At 37.1% G+C, this 18825-nt stretch overlaps 1 protein-coding gene across 2 annotated transcripts in view; it reads right to left on the bottom strand.

Annotated features, from left to right (window-relative positions):
• Positions 1–935: 935 nt before the first annotated feature.
• Positions 936–18825, bottom strand: part of GAN (gigaxonin) — a 57379-nt gene continuing 39489 nt past the window's right edge. For both annotated transcript variants that reach the window (XM_037877811.2, XM_043526177.1), the window contains exon 11: positions 936–18657. In XM_037877811.2, the coding sequence (XP_037733739.1) occupies positions 18476–18657 (182 nt within the window). In that variant the 3' untranslated portion in view covers positions 936–18475. The remainder of the gene's footprint in view (positions 18658–18825) is intronic.

Here is an 18825-nt window from a genome sequence, read left to right as displayed (position 1 = left end):
TCTGATACTAGTTAGGTTTTTGTTACCTAGTTCTTCAAATTGCATCCACTTGCTTCTCCCAAGATCCATCCTTCTGAATTTCATTTATTACCCAAATCTAATTTTTATGAAAGATGTGTAAGCCCCAATAGTCCAGGAAAGTGCAAAATGTATCTCTATCATATTTTATATTAAGGTACCATTTATACAATGTTAATAATTAACAGATGTTGTTATACCCATGTTTCAGAGATGAATATTGAGTGTTATAAATGATTGTAACTACATCGATAAGTGGTGTTATATTGACCTGGACTAATAGTTATCTATCAATCAATCATATACTTACCCCTAATAAATGGAACATTAATATAAAGTATGCCTGATAAGGACAGAATGCATATATACCTTTTTGTACTTTATGTGACCTATTTACCCATCTATTTTTCTAAGTTTGTTACTTTGGTTAAAAGTTTCAAAAGTGCCTATGTGACTTATGTGCTTTTGAAAACTTATCTATTGTATATTTGACAGCACTTTGTGCATAGTTAAGTTTTCACTGTGTGTGTGTATGTAGATTTTAAAAATATTTCCCTCCTTTTCTGCTGCTGCTTGAGACAGGAAAATGTGAGTGTAAAATCATAAAAATTGGCAAAGGGACCCAGGGTAAGGGGGAGCACCTGAAAATACTAATCATTCATTTAAAAAAAAAAAAAAAGAAAGACTAGATTTCAAGTTGTGTCCTCTTTTTAACCTTCCATTTAAAGAAGAAAAGGGGAACACTGAAAATTTCACTTGAAATAATCAATTTTGGTGGTTCAGTAATCATGTTTAAAAGAGATCAAAATTCACTTTCAAAGTTATAGGGAACTACATTTCACCATTTAAAAAAAAATCAGAAAAATAAAAAAGATGCATTACGTATAACATGGAGTAATTCATAAGTCTTCAAGCCATTCATGTTTTATTTTGTTAGTTTATTAAACACCTTTAAGACAATTACTTTTGGTCTGCACCCTTCTAAAAATATTTCAAGTTTTGAACGGACCTCCAATACGTAAAGCAAAGGTTACTTTACCATACACAAATTTCAGATCAAAATACAACACTCTGTTTTCTGACATTTATAAAACCCGGTCAATACAAACTACATTAAAAAAGATAAAACACTTTCACTGATCCTTGGTACAATATTACAGCACAATTTGCACATTGGCAACTAACTCCCCAGAGCACAATTCATGTGCTTTTAAAAGGGAACCTCCCCTTAGTTACCCACCATTATACTGAACATGTAAACAAAGTAAGTGCTACTTAATCCAGGAAAGTTTTTATTATCCCTTTTTGCATCATTAAAACATGTAAACCTTAAAGCAATTCTGCAAGAAAGGTTACTGATAAGACTCAATTAATTGTTCCACAGTGTAACTGTAAAGTTATGCAGGATTACTCCATGAAAATAAACTGATGGAGGTGGACCAGAGTTTGTTGGGAGATTTTAGACAAAGTACATTCAGCAACATATTATTCCTAATAATGTATTATAAAGCTCTCAAATCACATCCCTACCAAATTATTTGAGGGTACATCTTGAAAAATTACCAATTTCAACACTTGAAAGACATTCAAGTACACACAGTCCTCTTTTAACTGTTTATACAATTTGTTCCATTGCAAAACCCATTTTTTCAGCAGTAGGTCACAAAGTGCCATTTAAAATTACACATTTTAAAAAAAAAATATGAGAATACATGTTTGTTCATAACTATTCCTAAGAGTTGGACTTTTGCTAACCTATGAAAGATGTGGAATCTCTTATTAAGCAAAACACACCAACAAATCAGAAAATATATACAACTATGATGAAAATTGAAGTGTGGTTGACAAACATTCACTTGGAAGTCCCTAAGTAGCAAACATAACCAAAATGTTTTGGAGAAGAGAAACTAAATCAGAGTAATGACAAAATATAAGCGATCTGATTTTTGCCAACTGTATACCTTATGTTGCATAGGCAGTCGAGGCAATTGCTCATGCAAATTAGTTGTGCGATTCATATTTTCTGCCTGCAGTTTTCAAAATCAGTCTTTTTATTTTTCCCTGTAGTAGTTCTCCAATAGCCTAATTTTGTTTACAATTTAATTGAAAGTTCAATTACTGTATTGTTTCCACTAATGCTAAAAGAATCTTGTGGATCAGTTAAGGGAAAATATATAAACCAATCCAATTACATGTATATTTAATTTTTTTCAACACATCTCATCTGGTTCTGATTCAGAGCCCATTAACTGGGATACCATAAGAACTCTGGAACTTTTCAGGTTGGTGACCATTAATGTCACAATGATATAATGAAGGAAAGTTGCATACTGCACAATTACAGAATACTGCACAAATACAGAATACTACATATTCTGTAATTAGCACTCAAATGTAAAAACTATAGGATGGAAAGAAATTACAATAACTATAAATTTGGTAACTTAATTGGTCAAGTACGACTGAATTACTGCACACTGCTCTTCTCAAAAGATAAAATGTTCCAGAATTCTGCCCACACTGCTAGGATTATTCCCTTAAAGCTACAAGTCCATTCTATAACTCACTATACTGACACTACGAAAAAACTTGGGGGGGGGGGGGGATTAATGTACAGGGTTAGCTAACAGCTTTGTAGTAACTGAATGGAATGGAAGGAGGAACCATGGGAAAATTTCATGATGTAGTTTAAAAAATATTACAAATAATTTCTAACACAAAACAGTAAGTATATTTGAAAAATGCATAAAAACCCTGTCAATACAAAAATCCCCACTAAAATTACATAGCTAATGAATTTTAATCTAAATATTGTATGTGCTTTTCCTATAAAGGCCACTTTGACATCAAAGTACAAAAATTGTACATTTCCCAAAATAATGTTTCTCAATTAAAAATATTGAATATGGAAGCATAAGAAACTTCTGATCTGCTAACAATGTGGACTGGCTACTTCTAAGGAAGAAAAACATTTCCTAGAATCTAACATTTTCAGTAAACAAAAACAAAACAAAAACTTGCAGACTTTGTTCTGATTGCATTGTTCTATAGAAGAATTTGGGTTTAGGACTGAAGTGAAACCAACAAGACATTTAATTTCAGCCAAGCAGAGTTGATTTCAGACACTTCACAGTGCGATATGTCAGGTCGGAGTGATATGTACAAGTAAACAAAGGCTAACCTGAATCACAAAGGGCAAAAAATAGTAATGGGGATTAAGAAAGGTAAGGTAAAAATATGTCCAGTAAACCAAAAAGTCCACCTAGAGGTTAATATAGAGGCGGCAAGTGAATGCAGGCAAGAGGTGGTAACTGAAAATTATTCTACTGATAATTTACCAGTAGAATGTACAATTAGAGGCAACCGTTTTCCATTTTTAATCGTGTTAACAAGGGGATGAGTCAAAGGGGATAGAAACACCACAAGACAAAACAAACTTTACTGGAAGACAAAATAGTGAGAGAACTCAGGATCTCTAGCAAGACTCCGGAGCACACAGGATCCATCTCTGAATTCTAATGTAAGTGGCAAAACCAAAAGAGTGGCAGAAATTAAACAGATTTAGGCTGGGTTTTTGGTATCTAACTTCTTTAGGCTCTTTTGAAAAGTCCAAGCTACAAGTATTTCTGAAAATATCAGCGGCACCAGTGGATGACATGGGGACACATGCAAGATCTACATTTACCTGGAAGGATCCAGTAAGCTACAATGACCCAATAAACCACTGGCATAAAGGAGTACAAATGCTATGAAGTTAATGGGATGACACTCAGTCCAACTGGTGGTAGATCTGGCTCCATGTCTAGAAGCTCTGCTTCAACAGGAAGAGGTTATTGGCAATAGTAATAAGAGACTGCCTAGTGGGAGACACCAGGAAGTATATTATTTAGAGAGAGTCAGAATGCTTAACAAATCAGAGAAAAATCTGGCAGGAAATGGTGGATGTAGTTTATTTGGATGTAAGATTCTTGGGCATCAGTCCATCAAAAGCTTTCCGAAGCTAAGATCAGCATAGTATAAAGAGAAGTATTTGAGTGGATCAGTAATTGGTTTTATTTTAAAGAAAAAATATCAAAGCCAAAACATGCTGATATTAAAAACTAAGCACTTAAATAAGTTTCATCTTCAAAAAGCTTTAACCATTAACACCCCCATTTTGCAGAGGGAGTCAGAATAACTTGGGGAGACATTAAGGTGAGAAATCCAACCTCACCTCCATGACCATGGCAGGCCTCTCATGCAATAGAGCTATTGTGGTAGGGCTGATGGGGGAGGGGAAAGAGGACTGCATTTGGAAAAGCCACACAACATGTGCACCCCTGTGTTGCAAAAGGATTGGCTCCACGGTGATCCTTGTGTGACTGCACAGGGTCCCCAGTTGCACAGATCCTCCAGTCCTTCCCCTATGGAAGAGGCAGGGTGAGGCTAAAGAGGATTCCTACGATCATGAGTCAAGGCTCTTCCAGACCCCCATCTCTCAAGCAGATACACTCAACCTCAGCCTGATTCCCCGATTTGGACCCGAGTGACTTATACTATTCAGTTTTAAGTCAATTAATGAAGATCCAGAGTGGGGAATAAGATGGAAATAAAAGATCAGTTTCCATAAATTACAAAAAAAAAAAAAAAAAAAAAAAATCCAAGTTAAAACCCCCAACAACCAGCAAGTTTACAGAATGACAGTCTATGAACAATTCGGTGATGTATTAACCTTGTTCCTAAACTGCGTATATGTGACCGACCAGATAAGCATGTCTCCAGAAAAACCTATACTTGGAGGCTTTCTTATGGGAAAGCGACAAGATATTTTCCTTGACCCAGTCAGACAGGGTTTTACAGGAAAGTCCTCATAAGATAATGCTGTCATAGAAGATATTGATGTAGGATACCGCAGGAGTAGCACCATGCAAAGGCTAGACATTATGGGGATGTCAGCATTCTGACTTTTCTAACACTAGTTTCACTGAATGACTAATGCAATTACAAATGCTCTATTGGGATTGTTATTGCATTGTCTAGTGCTAAAACATAGGAAGGAAACAAGGTGGGTGAGGTAGTACCTTTTACTGGACCAACATCTGTTGCTGAAAGACAAGCTTTTGAGCTACAGAGAGCTCTTCTTCAGGACACCTGAAGAAGAGTTATGTGCACCTCAAAAGTTTGTCTCTTTCAACAACGGAAGTTTGTCCAGTAACTTCACCCACTTTTTGTGTCTAATACCCTGGGACCAACATGGCTACAACTACACTGCAAAAAAACATTAAGGGCCCAGTAGGGATTGCATATGATTGCACATGATTCAGCAGCAAGACTGGACCTAATAAAAAGCATGAGTGTTTTATTATTCTTTAGCCCAACTCAACAGGATCCACAATATTGTATATACCTGGTTTAAAGAACGCAAATCCTGAAGTCAGAGTAAGAAGGAAAATTGTGACTTTTCTTTTGAAGGAAAGATTAGAAGAATCTCAAATAGCCAGACTCCAAAAGAAAAAATCGTGAAAAGTGTTCAAACAATTAATCACAAAGTGTACACATCCCTATAGTTCTTTTCTATATGCTTGTAAAGAATTTAGCTGTCAAATTCTTCCTAATATTTATTACAATACTTGCTATACTGCCTTGTAGTAAGACTTCCATATTCTTCACTCCCAAATTTCCATTATCTTCCACCAACATGGCAATACTGCATAAGAGGACAATTAGTTCCTCTGCCACAGGTGTTAGCAGGGCTGAATTAACTACAGAACCACTGCTTGCAGGCCCACAAACCAAAGGGAGCCCTATTCTAGCCTTGTTCAGAACAAAAATGTTTTACATTGTTGAGATTTCCATTTTGTTGCAGTGTCGCAAAAAACATTCCATTTTCATAAAAGGCCTATGAAATTTTACTATTTCTCATTTTCACTCAAAACATCCTTTTTTGAGCAAAAATTCTAGCCTTTTTTAATGTCAATATTTTGAGTTTAAACTGTCTGATTTGGAACATTATCAACCTTCCCAATGAAGAACATGAAAAAATTGACTTTTTATAGCCATGCAAAAATCATGTTTTACAAGATTTCAGAGGATGGACATTGGACAAACATGGAGTTAATTGCAATGAAATTGGGAGAACTGAAGCAAAACACTTTCAGTTTCCTAAAGCCCTACCAGTAACACAGCAAAGTAGAATCACATCAGACTTCAACCATGATGTAGTGACATGTAATGCCACCTACATCTCTCATCCCACGGCTTGTATAACCCATTTTTTCTTGCCCTGCTACATAGGAAATGATGTGGACCCATCCTTACTAACACTCTCAGAGAGCTGCAGAGGCCACGTCTACACTGCAGCAGGGAAACGTTATTCCCAGTTTGGGCAGATACATACATACTAACTCTGCCATTTTTAGCACGCTTGCTCAAACAATGTGGCCACACAGGCAGGAGCTCAGGCTAGCCACCGAAGTACAACCCTGTCTGAGATCCTGGGTATCTACTGGGGCAGCAAACTAGAGCCACCAGGGCCATATTGCTCTTTACAGCATGACACCTTGAGCAGAGCTAGCTTGTGTATGTCCACCTGAGCTAGGAATTACACCTCCCAGTTGTAGCACAGACGTATCCAGAGACGATCTGTCAGTGAGTTTGGCTCTGGTGCCCCCTCCTTCAGCTTTCCTAAAAAAGGGGGAAGAGTCTATAGTGAAGTATGGGGATGCTTTAGGTTCTATTACTTTTTGGTGAATTCCCCAACAGGCAAGTGGACAATGCATATAACTCCCATCCCCTCTTCACTTATGGGTTCCCTGCATGGAGGATTCTTAGTAAGTTTGTAATGCTTGCCATGGGGGTAGCTGACCCCATTTTATGTTTGGAGGAGTGACATAGGCTCATAAATGGCTATAATCCCATGATTCTTCCCCCTCCCCCAACTGGTGCAGGAGCAAGAGCTTCTATGTTCTCCATGGCATCAAAAATGTTTTATAATTGTCAGTTACCAATTCTCCAAACTAAGCTGATGATCTTGATTAAAAGAAAACAGGATTAAAACACAGCTTTTTATCCCTTAGCCGGCGTTTAAGGAACTTGATCGTCAGACCCGCTAAGACTGTTTTGTGCTGCTCTGCAAAGCAAATAAAGCTATACCACTTCAAGCTGGCACTACACCACATAAGTGGCAAGGCTGAGGGAAAAAACGTGGGGGTAGAGGGAGGCCACATCCAGAGCTCCACTGTGGTGCAGTGGTCCCTAGCTGCTATAGTGGCCCTTCGTAGGCCACTGCACCAAATGCAACTTGGATCAGTCCTGAGGACTGTGCCTCAGGACTGGCCCAACAACCAGAAAAATCAGGGAGCCACATGGGTGGGAATGCTCCCCACAGGCAGGATGCATGGGGCAACCTTCAGCCAGTTCTGAGGATCTGGCTCAAGAACTATGAATAAAAAGAATGTAATGGGTATCCCCTATGTTCCCAATGAAATGTTCCTCAATTCATAACTTATCAGTATACTCCACTGGCAGCATAGAGAGCTCCTTGTTTCGTACTCATTAAGGGTATATCTACGCTGCAATCAGCAGATACAATCTAGCTAGATCAAAGCTTGCCCAAGTAACAATCGCAGTGAAGCCGGGGCAGCTGATCAAGTATGTACCAGGGGGGTCCTGGGTGGGTGAGGCTAAATCATTCGGCCAGGGCTTCGCTGCTATCATTAATCTACCTAAATCGAAGCTAGCTGCAGTCACACCTCCCAAGTGCAAAGCAGATGTACCATTTGCTGGAACATGCATAGTCATTACAATTTTAGTTTAACTGAGTTAAAATTTATCTGAACTGCAATTTAATATGAATATTTTGAGGAAAGCTTTTGTGGTGAAATGTTTCATATTTTGATTTTACAGAAAGATCTGAAGGGTATTTCTTAAAATTTTCATTTGTATCTTTAAGGCCCTTACAAGTTAAGGAGCTGTACAAAACTAAAGGTAAAGTGCATATAAGCACTGAATATTCAAGAAAAAAAAGCACTAACAGTTATCAATTTACTAGTGTCATTTTAACAAGTCAAACACAGTGTTTAAGAAATCAGAAGTGTGTCAAAACAGTACATTTAGGAAAGAAAGAATGAATTGGTCCCTTTTTATTCAACTGAACAGAAGCTGGATACCTGAAGGTTCTAAAATAGGTGGCAAAATCATGCTCTCAAATCTGGAAGATGGAAATCATCTTAGATATTCTGCTCTCCCTAGATGGGCAGGTTGGGAATTCCACACAAAAAGGGCCTGATCCAACATCAATCAAGTCAATAGGAGTTTTTCCATTTACTTCAAAGGAGATGTAATCAAGTCCACACAAAGAGCAGAATATACAGTAGGAATAGAGAGAAGCTTGCCCAACTGGTCTAGTTCACAAGTGCAAAAAATTTTAATATATTAAAATATTTTCCTATTTAAAGCCATAAGAACATATGCCTTTGACTGCTTCTTACATTTACGGTTTTTACCCACAAAAGCTTATGCTCAAATAAACCAGTTAGTCTTTAAGGTGACACCGGACTTCTTGTTTTTGTGGATACAGACTAACACGGCTACCTCATGATACTTATAAAAGTTTAGTTACTTTCAAGCAATTGTCTTGCAGCAGCTGCAGGAGAACTCTTATACCTGCTAGTGAAGACAAACATTGTTAAAGGAAACTAGGGAAAACCATCCTTGGACAATGGCAATATTCCACCCTGCTTCCCATTTGCTTCTAGCCTTTTGTTAAAGGCTAGAATGCAATCTAAAAAAAAATCCCACAATTTGGCAAAGTGCAAAAAATAAAATAAAATAAACCACTGAGGTAGCTGGGTATAAGGGTTTATCCCCAATCAAAAAAAAAAAATCAAAGGACAAATTATTAAAAAGACAAATACTTCCTGCTACAAATACAACAGATACGTGGAAGCGTGCTACACGTGGTCTATCCATAGACCGATCATAGGTATTCAGGTGAACTATAACCCATACATGTTGTAATTCTAGATGTTTGATGAAAAGCAAGTCTTAACTGAAAATGCACAACTGAATTATTAAGATAAATAATGCAATGCGTAGCACAGAAAAGAGTACAAAGCCAACATAACATAAGAATGGCCATTGCCATTGGTTCTTATGTTCTTAACACAAGAATGGCCATACTGGGTCAGACCAAAAGGTCCATCCAGCCCAGTATCCTGTCTACCGACAGTGGCCAATGCCAGGTGTCCCAGAGGGAGTGAAGCTAACAGGTAATGATCAAGTGATCTCTCTCCTGCCATCCATCTCCACCCTCTGACAAACAGAGGCTAGGGACACCATTCCTTACCCATCCTGGCTCATAGCCACTAATGGACTGAAACTCCATGAATTTATCTAGTTCTCTTTTAAACCCTGTTATAGTCCTAGCCTTCACAACCTCCTCAGGCAAGGAGTTCCACTGGTTGACTGAGCTGAGTGAAGAAGAACTTCCTTTTATTTGTTTTAAACCTGCTGACCATTAATTTCATTTAGTGGCCCCTAGTTCTTATATTATGGGAACAAGTAAATAACTTTTCCTTATTCACTTTCTCCACACCACTCATGATTTTATATACCTCTATCATATACCCCCTTAGTCTCCTCTTTTCCAAGCTGAAAAGTCCTAGCCTCTTTAATCTCCCCTTATATGGGACCCGTTCCAAACCCCAATCATTTTAGTTGCCCTTTTCTGAACCTTTTCTAATGCCAGTATATCATTTTTGAGATGAGAGGACCACATCTGTACACAGTATTCAAGATGTGGGCGTACCATGGATTTATATAAAGGCAATAAGATATTCTCCGTCTTATTTTCTATCCCTTTTTAAATGATCCCTAACATCCTGTTTGCTTTTCTGACTGCCGCTGCACACTGAGTGGATGTCTCCAGAGAACTCTCCACGATGACTCCAAGATCTTTCTCCTGATTAGTTGTAGCTAAATTAGCCCCCATCATCTTGTATGTATAGTTGGGGTTATTTTTTCCAATGTGCATTACTTTACATTTATCCACATTAAATTTCATTTGCCATTTTGTTGCCCAATCACTTAGTTTTGTGAGATCTTTTTGAAGTTCTTCACAGTCTGCTTTGGTCTTAACTATCTTGAGCAGTTTAGCATCGTCTGCAAACTTTGTCACCTCACTGTTTACCCCTTTCTCCAGATCATTTATGAATAAGTTGAATAGGATTGGTCCTAGGACTGACCCTGGGGGAACACCACTAGTTACCCCTCTCCATTCTGAAAATTTACCATTTATTCCTACCCTTTGTTCCTTGTCTTTTAACCAGTTCTCAATCCATGAAAGGATCTTCCCTCTTATCCCATGACAACTTAATTTACATAAGAGCCTTTGGTGAGGGACCTTGTCAAAGGCTTTCTGGAAATCTAAGTATACTATGTCCACTGGATCCCCTTGCCCACATGTTTGTTGACCCCTTCAAAGAACTCTAATCGATCAGTAAGACATGATTTCCCTTTACAGAAACCATGTTGACTTTTGCCCAACAATTTATGTTCTTCTATGTGTCTGACAATTTTATTCTTTACTATTGTTTCAACTAAGTTGCCGGGTACTGATGCTAGCCAGTAGCAAAATGCCAGTGTATACAAAAGTAGAGTTGTTTGTGGCATATTCCATGCAAATTTAGGGATCAACATTGGGCTAGAGCAGTAACAGAGCCATGGTGCTAGCAAGGAAGAAAATGGAGAGGGCAGGAAGTAGTTAAATAGCAGGCCCTCCACAAGAATGGTGCGAGACCTGTGACCCTCTGATTCCATAAGGATTTGAAAGCTGCTCCTCTGGATTTCCAACAGAGGTCTGCAAATCCTCTGCCCCTTGATTAGACAATTGGTCGTTAACACTGCAGAGTGAGCTCTAGGCCCAAATTACTAGCTGTGTCGAATACCTGATGGATGCAGTTGAGGAGAGGGTCAGAAAAGAAGCCAGTTGCAGCCCGATTTCTACAAGGTCAGGCCCCTAGAGGCCATTCTGGCAGTTTAGGATTACTGGGGCACTGGATCATTCTAGCCATGGTTTCAATGCCAGGAGCTGCAAAGCAGGCAGCACGTGTGCCAGAATTTATGGGCCCTTTGCCTGGCATGCCACAAGACTAAGCGTGCGTCTGTCTCTTGGAGCTTGATATTTCCCTCCTCACTCTCATGTTTAATATTAATGACATTTTAAAAGCCCGCTATTAGTACTATGTAAGGTCTGAATCAAATGCACTTAAGTATCAATACAATATTGCACTACTCAGTATAATACTATCCAGTCTCAATGAGAAATATATTTCTCTAGTGTTAAAAACAAAAACAAAAAACTCCAGGTATGAGGAGAAAAACTACTAGGTTTTGGAACCTCAGGAAAAAAATTAAACTCAAATGGGGCTGAAGATTAGCCCTTTTTTTGCCCCAAAATAAGGATGAACTGTATTTTAGCAGATCATCCACAAATTATTCTGTGTGTGTGTTAGAGCCATCAACTAAAAAGTTTAACACTAATTCTTAAAACATTTGTTCATATGACTGAATCTCTTGATTTCTACTGAAAATGATCTGAAACTGTAACAAGTGCTTTAATGAATGCTACCTTAGTACAGTACAACTTGATTACTGTACCAGACATCTTTCTTTGTACTCCTGCTGGCTCTTAGTCAATATACAACCTTAAGGGAAGCTAGTAAATTTCTTGTTCCAAGTCTTGGGGAACAAAGTCTGATTTGTCTGTAAAGCATTTATCATTTACCAGCTCTTATTCTAATCACGAAAGGTTGAAAAGGTATTTTTCTGCTGCTCTAGTGCTACATTTTTTTAAACTCAAACTATTAATACAAGCAATAAGTGACACAGCTTACTTCTTACCTTTAAGCTAGAATCTATGTTTTCCTATTGTGCTCCATGAATAAATTAATCAAAACAAACAGATGCTGCCTAGCCGGAGCTCTCAAACACATGAATTCACTAAAGAGAGAGAAACTCAGGAACAGCGAATGATAAATATGTTATAGCCTACTTCCTATTGCACATTAAGACCCAGATTTTCAGCAATGGTCTTTGATTTTAAAGGTGCAATTTTGTGCAAAAAAATTGTTTTTAGCCTGCCATTAAACAAACGCAGGTATTCATGTGCACGCACAAGATTACATCAATAAAAACAGTGACAGAGCTGGGACCTGGTTGAAAAATCAGGCCCCCAAACTGGATTTAAATTAAATACAGCTTTAAAAAAAATACATTAACATTAGCACTGATTTGGAGAGGGAAGGGAAATCAGATTTAGAAGTACTTACTACGTATAATTAAAAAAAAACCCCCACATATTTACATTTTCATAACTGATCATTGAAGAAATAATTTAGGTAAGAATTTCTTCTAGAGATAATAAGAAGAAAGCTTCCCTTCACCAAAAAGGTCTCAATACGATCTCATTTCATTATTAAAATGAGAAGGCCATACCTAGCTGATGGCATAATTCATTTACAGTCTGAGCAACTCTGTGACAGACGTACTTGGTATTCACATGCTCATCCTGCTTCGAATTGAATGCAAAAAAGACACCATGCAACAAGATATAAGCTATTATGCTGAAAAGTTCCAGCCTTCCAGTTTAGTTTTAAGGCATTACAACATGGTCTTTCAGCTGATCTCCAAATATTATTGGGTACAATTTCCCCTTAGTTTTAAACATGTATGGTAATTTAATTTTTATAAGTAGCATGCAAGCTACCTATTTTAGGTTTGCCAAGAAAATTTAAAGGGATTCAAATCACAGAGAAAGTTAAAGTACCTCACCTGTTGGTAATGCCTTATGGTTTAATGCATTTATTACCATAGTTCCTATTTTACATAACAGAGAAAGCTTTGTGTCGGTTTAATTAGGCACTTGGAAAGGTCTTAAAGCATATATTAATCTAGATTTTATTTAAAAACTGGTAACTAGTCCAACTATTAAGTTACAGAAATGTCATCTGCCATTTTGCCAAACTCAGTAGGGCTGCCATGTTATTATAGCATTTAGTAAGTACTGTCTGTAAACAAGTGGTTCTTCCTAGAGTGATGAAATTTAACATCACACCCTACAGAGGTTTTGGAGATAGGTTGTGTATTCAAAAGGCCCAACCTACCAACAGACCTTAGAACATTTGCTTGTGCATTCTGAAGTAAAGCATATTTATATTTATACTCCCCCTGGACTAAATCCTACAGGGAGCCAAGTGCTATCTTCAAGTCAATGGACACTGAAAGCAATCAGGTCCCAAATCTTATTAGATGAATGATGTAAGTGTGGTTGCCAACCCTCCAGAATTGTCCTGGAGTCTCCAGGAATTAAATATTAATCTGTAATGTGATGAAACCTCCAGGAATATGTCCTACCAAAATTGGCAACCCCAGATGCAAGGCTTACAAAAGTAAACACTGTGCCTCAAAATATATGTATATTTTCCTTTATGATGTAGCATGCTCCTGAAACATGGACCCTACCTGGTAAAGAAAGCTTTTAATCACACTAATAAAGCAAGAGGATGGCAAACATTAAAAATGTTACAGTACTAATGTCTGTCTAGAGCTGAACACTTGCCACCAGTTTAACATCAACAGCACCAAAAATCCTGCAAATTAACCAAGAATCAGTACATTCTAATTGAAAATAAATTTATATCTAATGAACCCTGGAGTCAGAATTTATACACGCAGCTCAGGAACAAAATAAAGTTAAGAGAAACCCAGACAGAATGCTTAATATGTCAAGAACAGAAAACATCCTGATCCTAAATTAAATTAAACAACACAAAACTCCTTGAAAAGTGTCATTGAGAGTGGCACAAAAATACACATTGGTTACAATATAAGGTACTGTAGCCTATGAGTACTTCTGTGTCCCTGTTAAAACTCACATTTGCTGTGACTTAACCTGAGACACAACCTTCTTTCTGCGGGTGAGATTAGTTAAAATGAATTGCACTTTATCTAAATATTATTATTGTCAGCTGCCATTTTTTATTTACATGCATGTAACTAGTGCCCTAATAAAGAGCAGAGTGACCATACGCATCACGTGGAGTGATGTTTCAAGGCAGCAACGTACAGTAACACAAACCTGCAGAACAGTATTAAAAATAATAAAGAGATTTACAGTGTTTAAAAGAAGCATTATTTTACAAAAAAAATCACTTTTTTTAACACAGTGAATTTTAAATATCCCTGTACTGCAACAGAAGAGTAGTGTATTATCTGTATGTACAGAGAAAACCAAAAGTTTGGCACTTATAACAGCTTTCCTTTTGTTATTGCATACCACACCGTGTATGGCAAATACATAATACCATGAACAATCATCCTGTACAGACTGTATATTTATGGAACTACCGAATCGAGAAACTGCACTTAAAACGTAAAAATTCACTTTTGTACCATTGTGCAATTACCAAGACATGCAAGCACAAGAAATATTGCAAAAAAATTAAATACTACTACTACTACTAAACTCCTTTGAAAAAATTACTGTACTAACATCTCTACTGGAAATTAAACTGCCTGGGATTTTTTGGAAGGGGAATCCAATGCATAAAGGTAAAGTCAAGTGCTGCAGTAGCTTTGATGAATATCCACCTTTTATATTTTCAGTGGTAACTCCGACTCATAAGACAGTGTATGAACACACTTTTGAGTATTAGGATTCCACAGGCACACAGGACAAAGTTTGTCTGCAGTGATTAATAAATAAACTTTTAAAAATTGGGATTAATTTCCAGATTCATCTTTTCTTGTTAGTTTTAAAGAGAGCTTCAGGGCTACTGCAAGTCACCTGATTGAGGACAGCAAAGTTGACATGGCATTGTCAGGATAAATCATGTGCTGTTGCTGGTAAAATATTAAAAGGAAAAATGACCTGTTTTGCTATAGTTAAGCAGAGGACTCTTAACTAGAGCTGTATAAAGGGTAAACAAGCAAAGAGATGGTGAATTTGAAATCCAATCTAGCATTGGATGTTTAGCAGCACAAATTTCCCATATGATTACCCAATGTGTAGAAACTGACTTGGATTCCCAGGCTTAAAAGACCAGAGACTGGTTACTATACTGAAGCCACATTGGTTGGCTGGGGAGGAAAAGGTGCCAGGTGGATCTTTCTTTAGCCTTGGCCAGAGTCCTCAAAGCAAAACTTTATCAGAAACCATGCACTATACTAGTTATTTCTGTTTTTGAACATGCCCTCTACCCCTCTGGCAAAGAAGCCACAGGCTTACACTATTAAAACAGGAATATGACAGTGCCCACTATGGTTAAGGTTGCAGAACCATTAACCCCTTTTTATTTTAATTTATTTATTTTAATAACTTTCCAAAACATTCACATTTTATTCTGAAGTTCTCAATTCTAGCCTCCACCTTAAGGTGCATTTTTTTGGTAAAGTGAACAAAATTCTCTTTTCATTTATTTATTGTAAAGTTCAACCTAAGGGAAAGCAACACAAACCACCACTATTACCATTTTCAATTTTTTTTTAAAGATAGGGCTAATACAAAAATGGCTGAAGTTTGAAACTTGACCCAAACAATTCTCACTGAGGCCTCTGAGTTTACAAAAAATACTTTTCATTAAGATACGACCATTTAAAAACTGCGTATTAAGCATGCATGATGAATGTTTTCCTTAACGCATGCACTGTGTACACAGGAAGTGAGTTAGCTGTACACTTAAATGTACACTTACTGGTTCAAAAAATTTAGGCCCCAGTCCTGCAGTAGCTAACAGAACTATTCACATGCTTGAAGTGTGTAGGTGTTTCAGAATAAGTTGCTTACACTCCTCTGTCAAATCCAACAGAGTATTTTAGCTACACAAGACAATTATTTTATTTTCCTTTTTTAGAAAATGCAAAAATAACCCTAATGTTAATCCTACTTTACCTTGTTAAATGTAAACTAACTTTTACTTATTAACTTTTACCATAAAACATGGCCAGAGCACACAGAATTTGGGATTTATTTAAATTTATTTTGTGTATTTACTACCCAGTCTTGCTGGGTGATGAATGCCATTTGCTCTCACTAACTTCAGTTCTCAGGAGGTATTTCTTGCAACATATTAGCTAAAGTTTTCAAAAGGATCTAAATTATTTAGGAGCCAAAGTTCATTTTCAAAGTGACTTGGGTACTTAGGCTCTTTAGACTTAGAGCATGTCTATACACAGCCGCTATAGTGCCACAGTATGGATGCTTCCCATATCAACAAAAGGGGTTTTTCAGTCAATGTAGCTAATCTACCTCTTTGAGAAGCACGAGGCAGGTCACCAGAAAGCTCTTCTGTTGACCTAGCTGCGTCTACACCTGGGGTTAGGTCAACCTCTAACTATGTTGTACCATGTACACAATTTTTCACAGCACTATGCAATTTAGCGAGGTTGATCTAATTTTAAATGTAGACCAGGCCTTAGGCTCCTAAATGCCTAAATCATTTTTGAAAACAGAACTTATGTGATTTTGAATATTTTACCGTAAGACTTTAATTTATAAAAAGTGGAAATCTTTACAAAACTTTTTCAACAAAAAAATCTGAAGATGGAAACAGAGGTTTACATTTTTGTAATAAAGAATATAACAAATTTAAAGACAAATACTAAGTCAAGTAAATTTCTACCGCAATGTGTACAAAACCATTAAAAATACAGTGATTAAAAATAGGTTACTGCATACAGTTCAGATTCTGCAGCACTTCAGCATTACAAAAAAAAAAAAAAAAAAAAAATCAATGGACTAAATTCTGCCTGCAGTTATTGATTTAATTGGATTATTCTGTTAACATTACAGAATGATGATGAAAATTAGTAAGTCTCGGAATGTTTCATTAAGAAAAATTTAGATAGTTGAACACGAGCTATTTTGTTCTATTTGTGGCCTGTATTTGAGAAGATTATTTAGGATGGATCAAAGGAGTTAATCTGGATTTGTGTGTGTGTATAACTGAGGGCAAAACCTGGCCCGCTGATTTTTGATTGAGGTCCTTCAAAGTTTCAGAGTGGAAAGAACAGTGTCTTGTAACAGTGCCGGCAACACTACAAAGTATTAGAAGAGTCTTTTTAGGGTGGAGATAGGGATAAGTTTCAACTGCATTTCCAGCTCCATTTCTTTTCTCCCCCCCTCCGCCCTTTTCTTCTTTCTTTCTTTTTTTTTCAGTAGTGTTGTGTGTCACCCATCACAAGTAACAAAAATGAAATTAAGTAATGAGGTAAAGTGTGTTCTACCAGCAGATCTTTCCTACTAACATAATTCAATTAAATATTACTCGCAGTGGTAACAAGACTTAAAAGGAAAAAGCCGTAAGACAAATTCTTCACTACAACTGAATTCTAAAACAAGCTTTCAAAGCCAAAAACCTTAGCACAGAAATCATAAGTAAATCAGCTTCTGATCCCAATATAAGTTGCCTGTACAATTTCCTTTAAAACAGGAACCTGAAATCAAGTTTTCCACAATACATATATATCCCTTTTAATGCCCCACCTTTCCTTCTCCCCTTTTGCACAAATACACATCCTCAACACTGCAAACGTGCAGTGATTTTTAAGTGATCTGAAGGGAAAAGGAGTCCTATTTCTCTCAGAAAAGCAACTCGTGCTGCATTCCTTTACCAGCCACAGTAAAGGTGTGACATATTCTCGCCTCAGTCCTTCCCTTTACTTCACTCATTGCAGCTTCCAAAATCCACACAAAGAATGCATGCTGACCCACCAATACACGGAATCTTCAGAGCATTTGAATGACACAGTGTAGAAAAACACATCTACAATATATTGTAACTCTTAGTTCAATTTTAAATATATTTAAAAGATCCTTAGGAATGAAAACATCGGAAATGAATGAAAAACATATGTACACCTCCACCCTTGTAGGCACAGACCTTGACTAGTGAGGAAGGGCTAGAAATAAAGGTGCAATGACCAACATCTCCCTTGAACCGATTCAGATGAAGAACAGTCTTGCAGTATACCAGAGAGGTTGATTTTCATACAGCATATCTGTATTAAAGCTGCCCAGTCGAAGACAGCATGCTAATTCTTATCAATTCTCCTTAGGGGAAATGCACCTTAAATTTTTTTTTACTTTTCGATACAATTTGTTATATTACCCATTCTTTCCTGCTTCAGACGCAAGGAACTCCCTCATTAGTGTAGTTTACTTTTTTAGATAGTTAGGACTGAAGGTGTTCCCTTTGTCATGGTATTTTTTTTGTTTAATATACAGCTATTTATCCCCCAAACAAGAGCTGAGACTCAAGTTTTTAAGCATTTTAAAACAAAAACAAAAACAGATACCATACCAAAGCACAGCATATAATGTAAGTTTCAGTTGCAATAGCTTTGTTTTTCCTTATATAAAGCTATGTTACGGTGGACTGTGTTAGGTTTCTTCCCATCTCCTCCATTTTTGCAGGACTAATCATGGGGAAGGAACACGAATACGGAACAATCCTTGCTGAAGCTGCAGTCGGAAAAGCTTGCAGTTTGCAATCCGCAAGGCTGCGCAGCCAGTGCGGCGAAGGTCTGATGGAAATAATGGTTTAGTATGGTGCCATGTTCCTGTGCTCCTTTTAAACTCTCTAACGTAGTCATAATTGGTACCTAAAGTTAAATAAAAAACAGAAATTCATTGTACATTCAGTTACACAGTATCAAGCAATTTAAATCTAATGATGCCAATATATTTCCAGACCAAATGGAAGAACAAAAACTGTTCTGATCAATTTCTGAATATGTTCGCAGAACAGTTTTCAAAAGAAAAGCTGAGAA

The sequence above is a fragment of the Chelonia mydas genome, chromosome 12, assembly GCF_015237465.2.
Source record: "Chelonia mydas isolate rCheMyd1 chromosome 12, rCheMyd1.pri.v2, whole genome shotgun sequence".
NCBI classification, from domain to species: domain Eukaryota; kingdom Metazoa; phylum Chordata; order Testudines; family Cheloniidae; genus Chelonia; species Chelonia mydas.
Note: the sequence above shows the minus strand (reverse complement) of the source record. Positions and strands in the feature narration are given on the sequence as shown.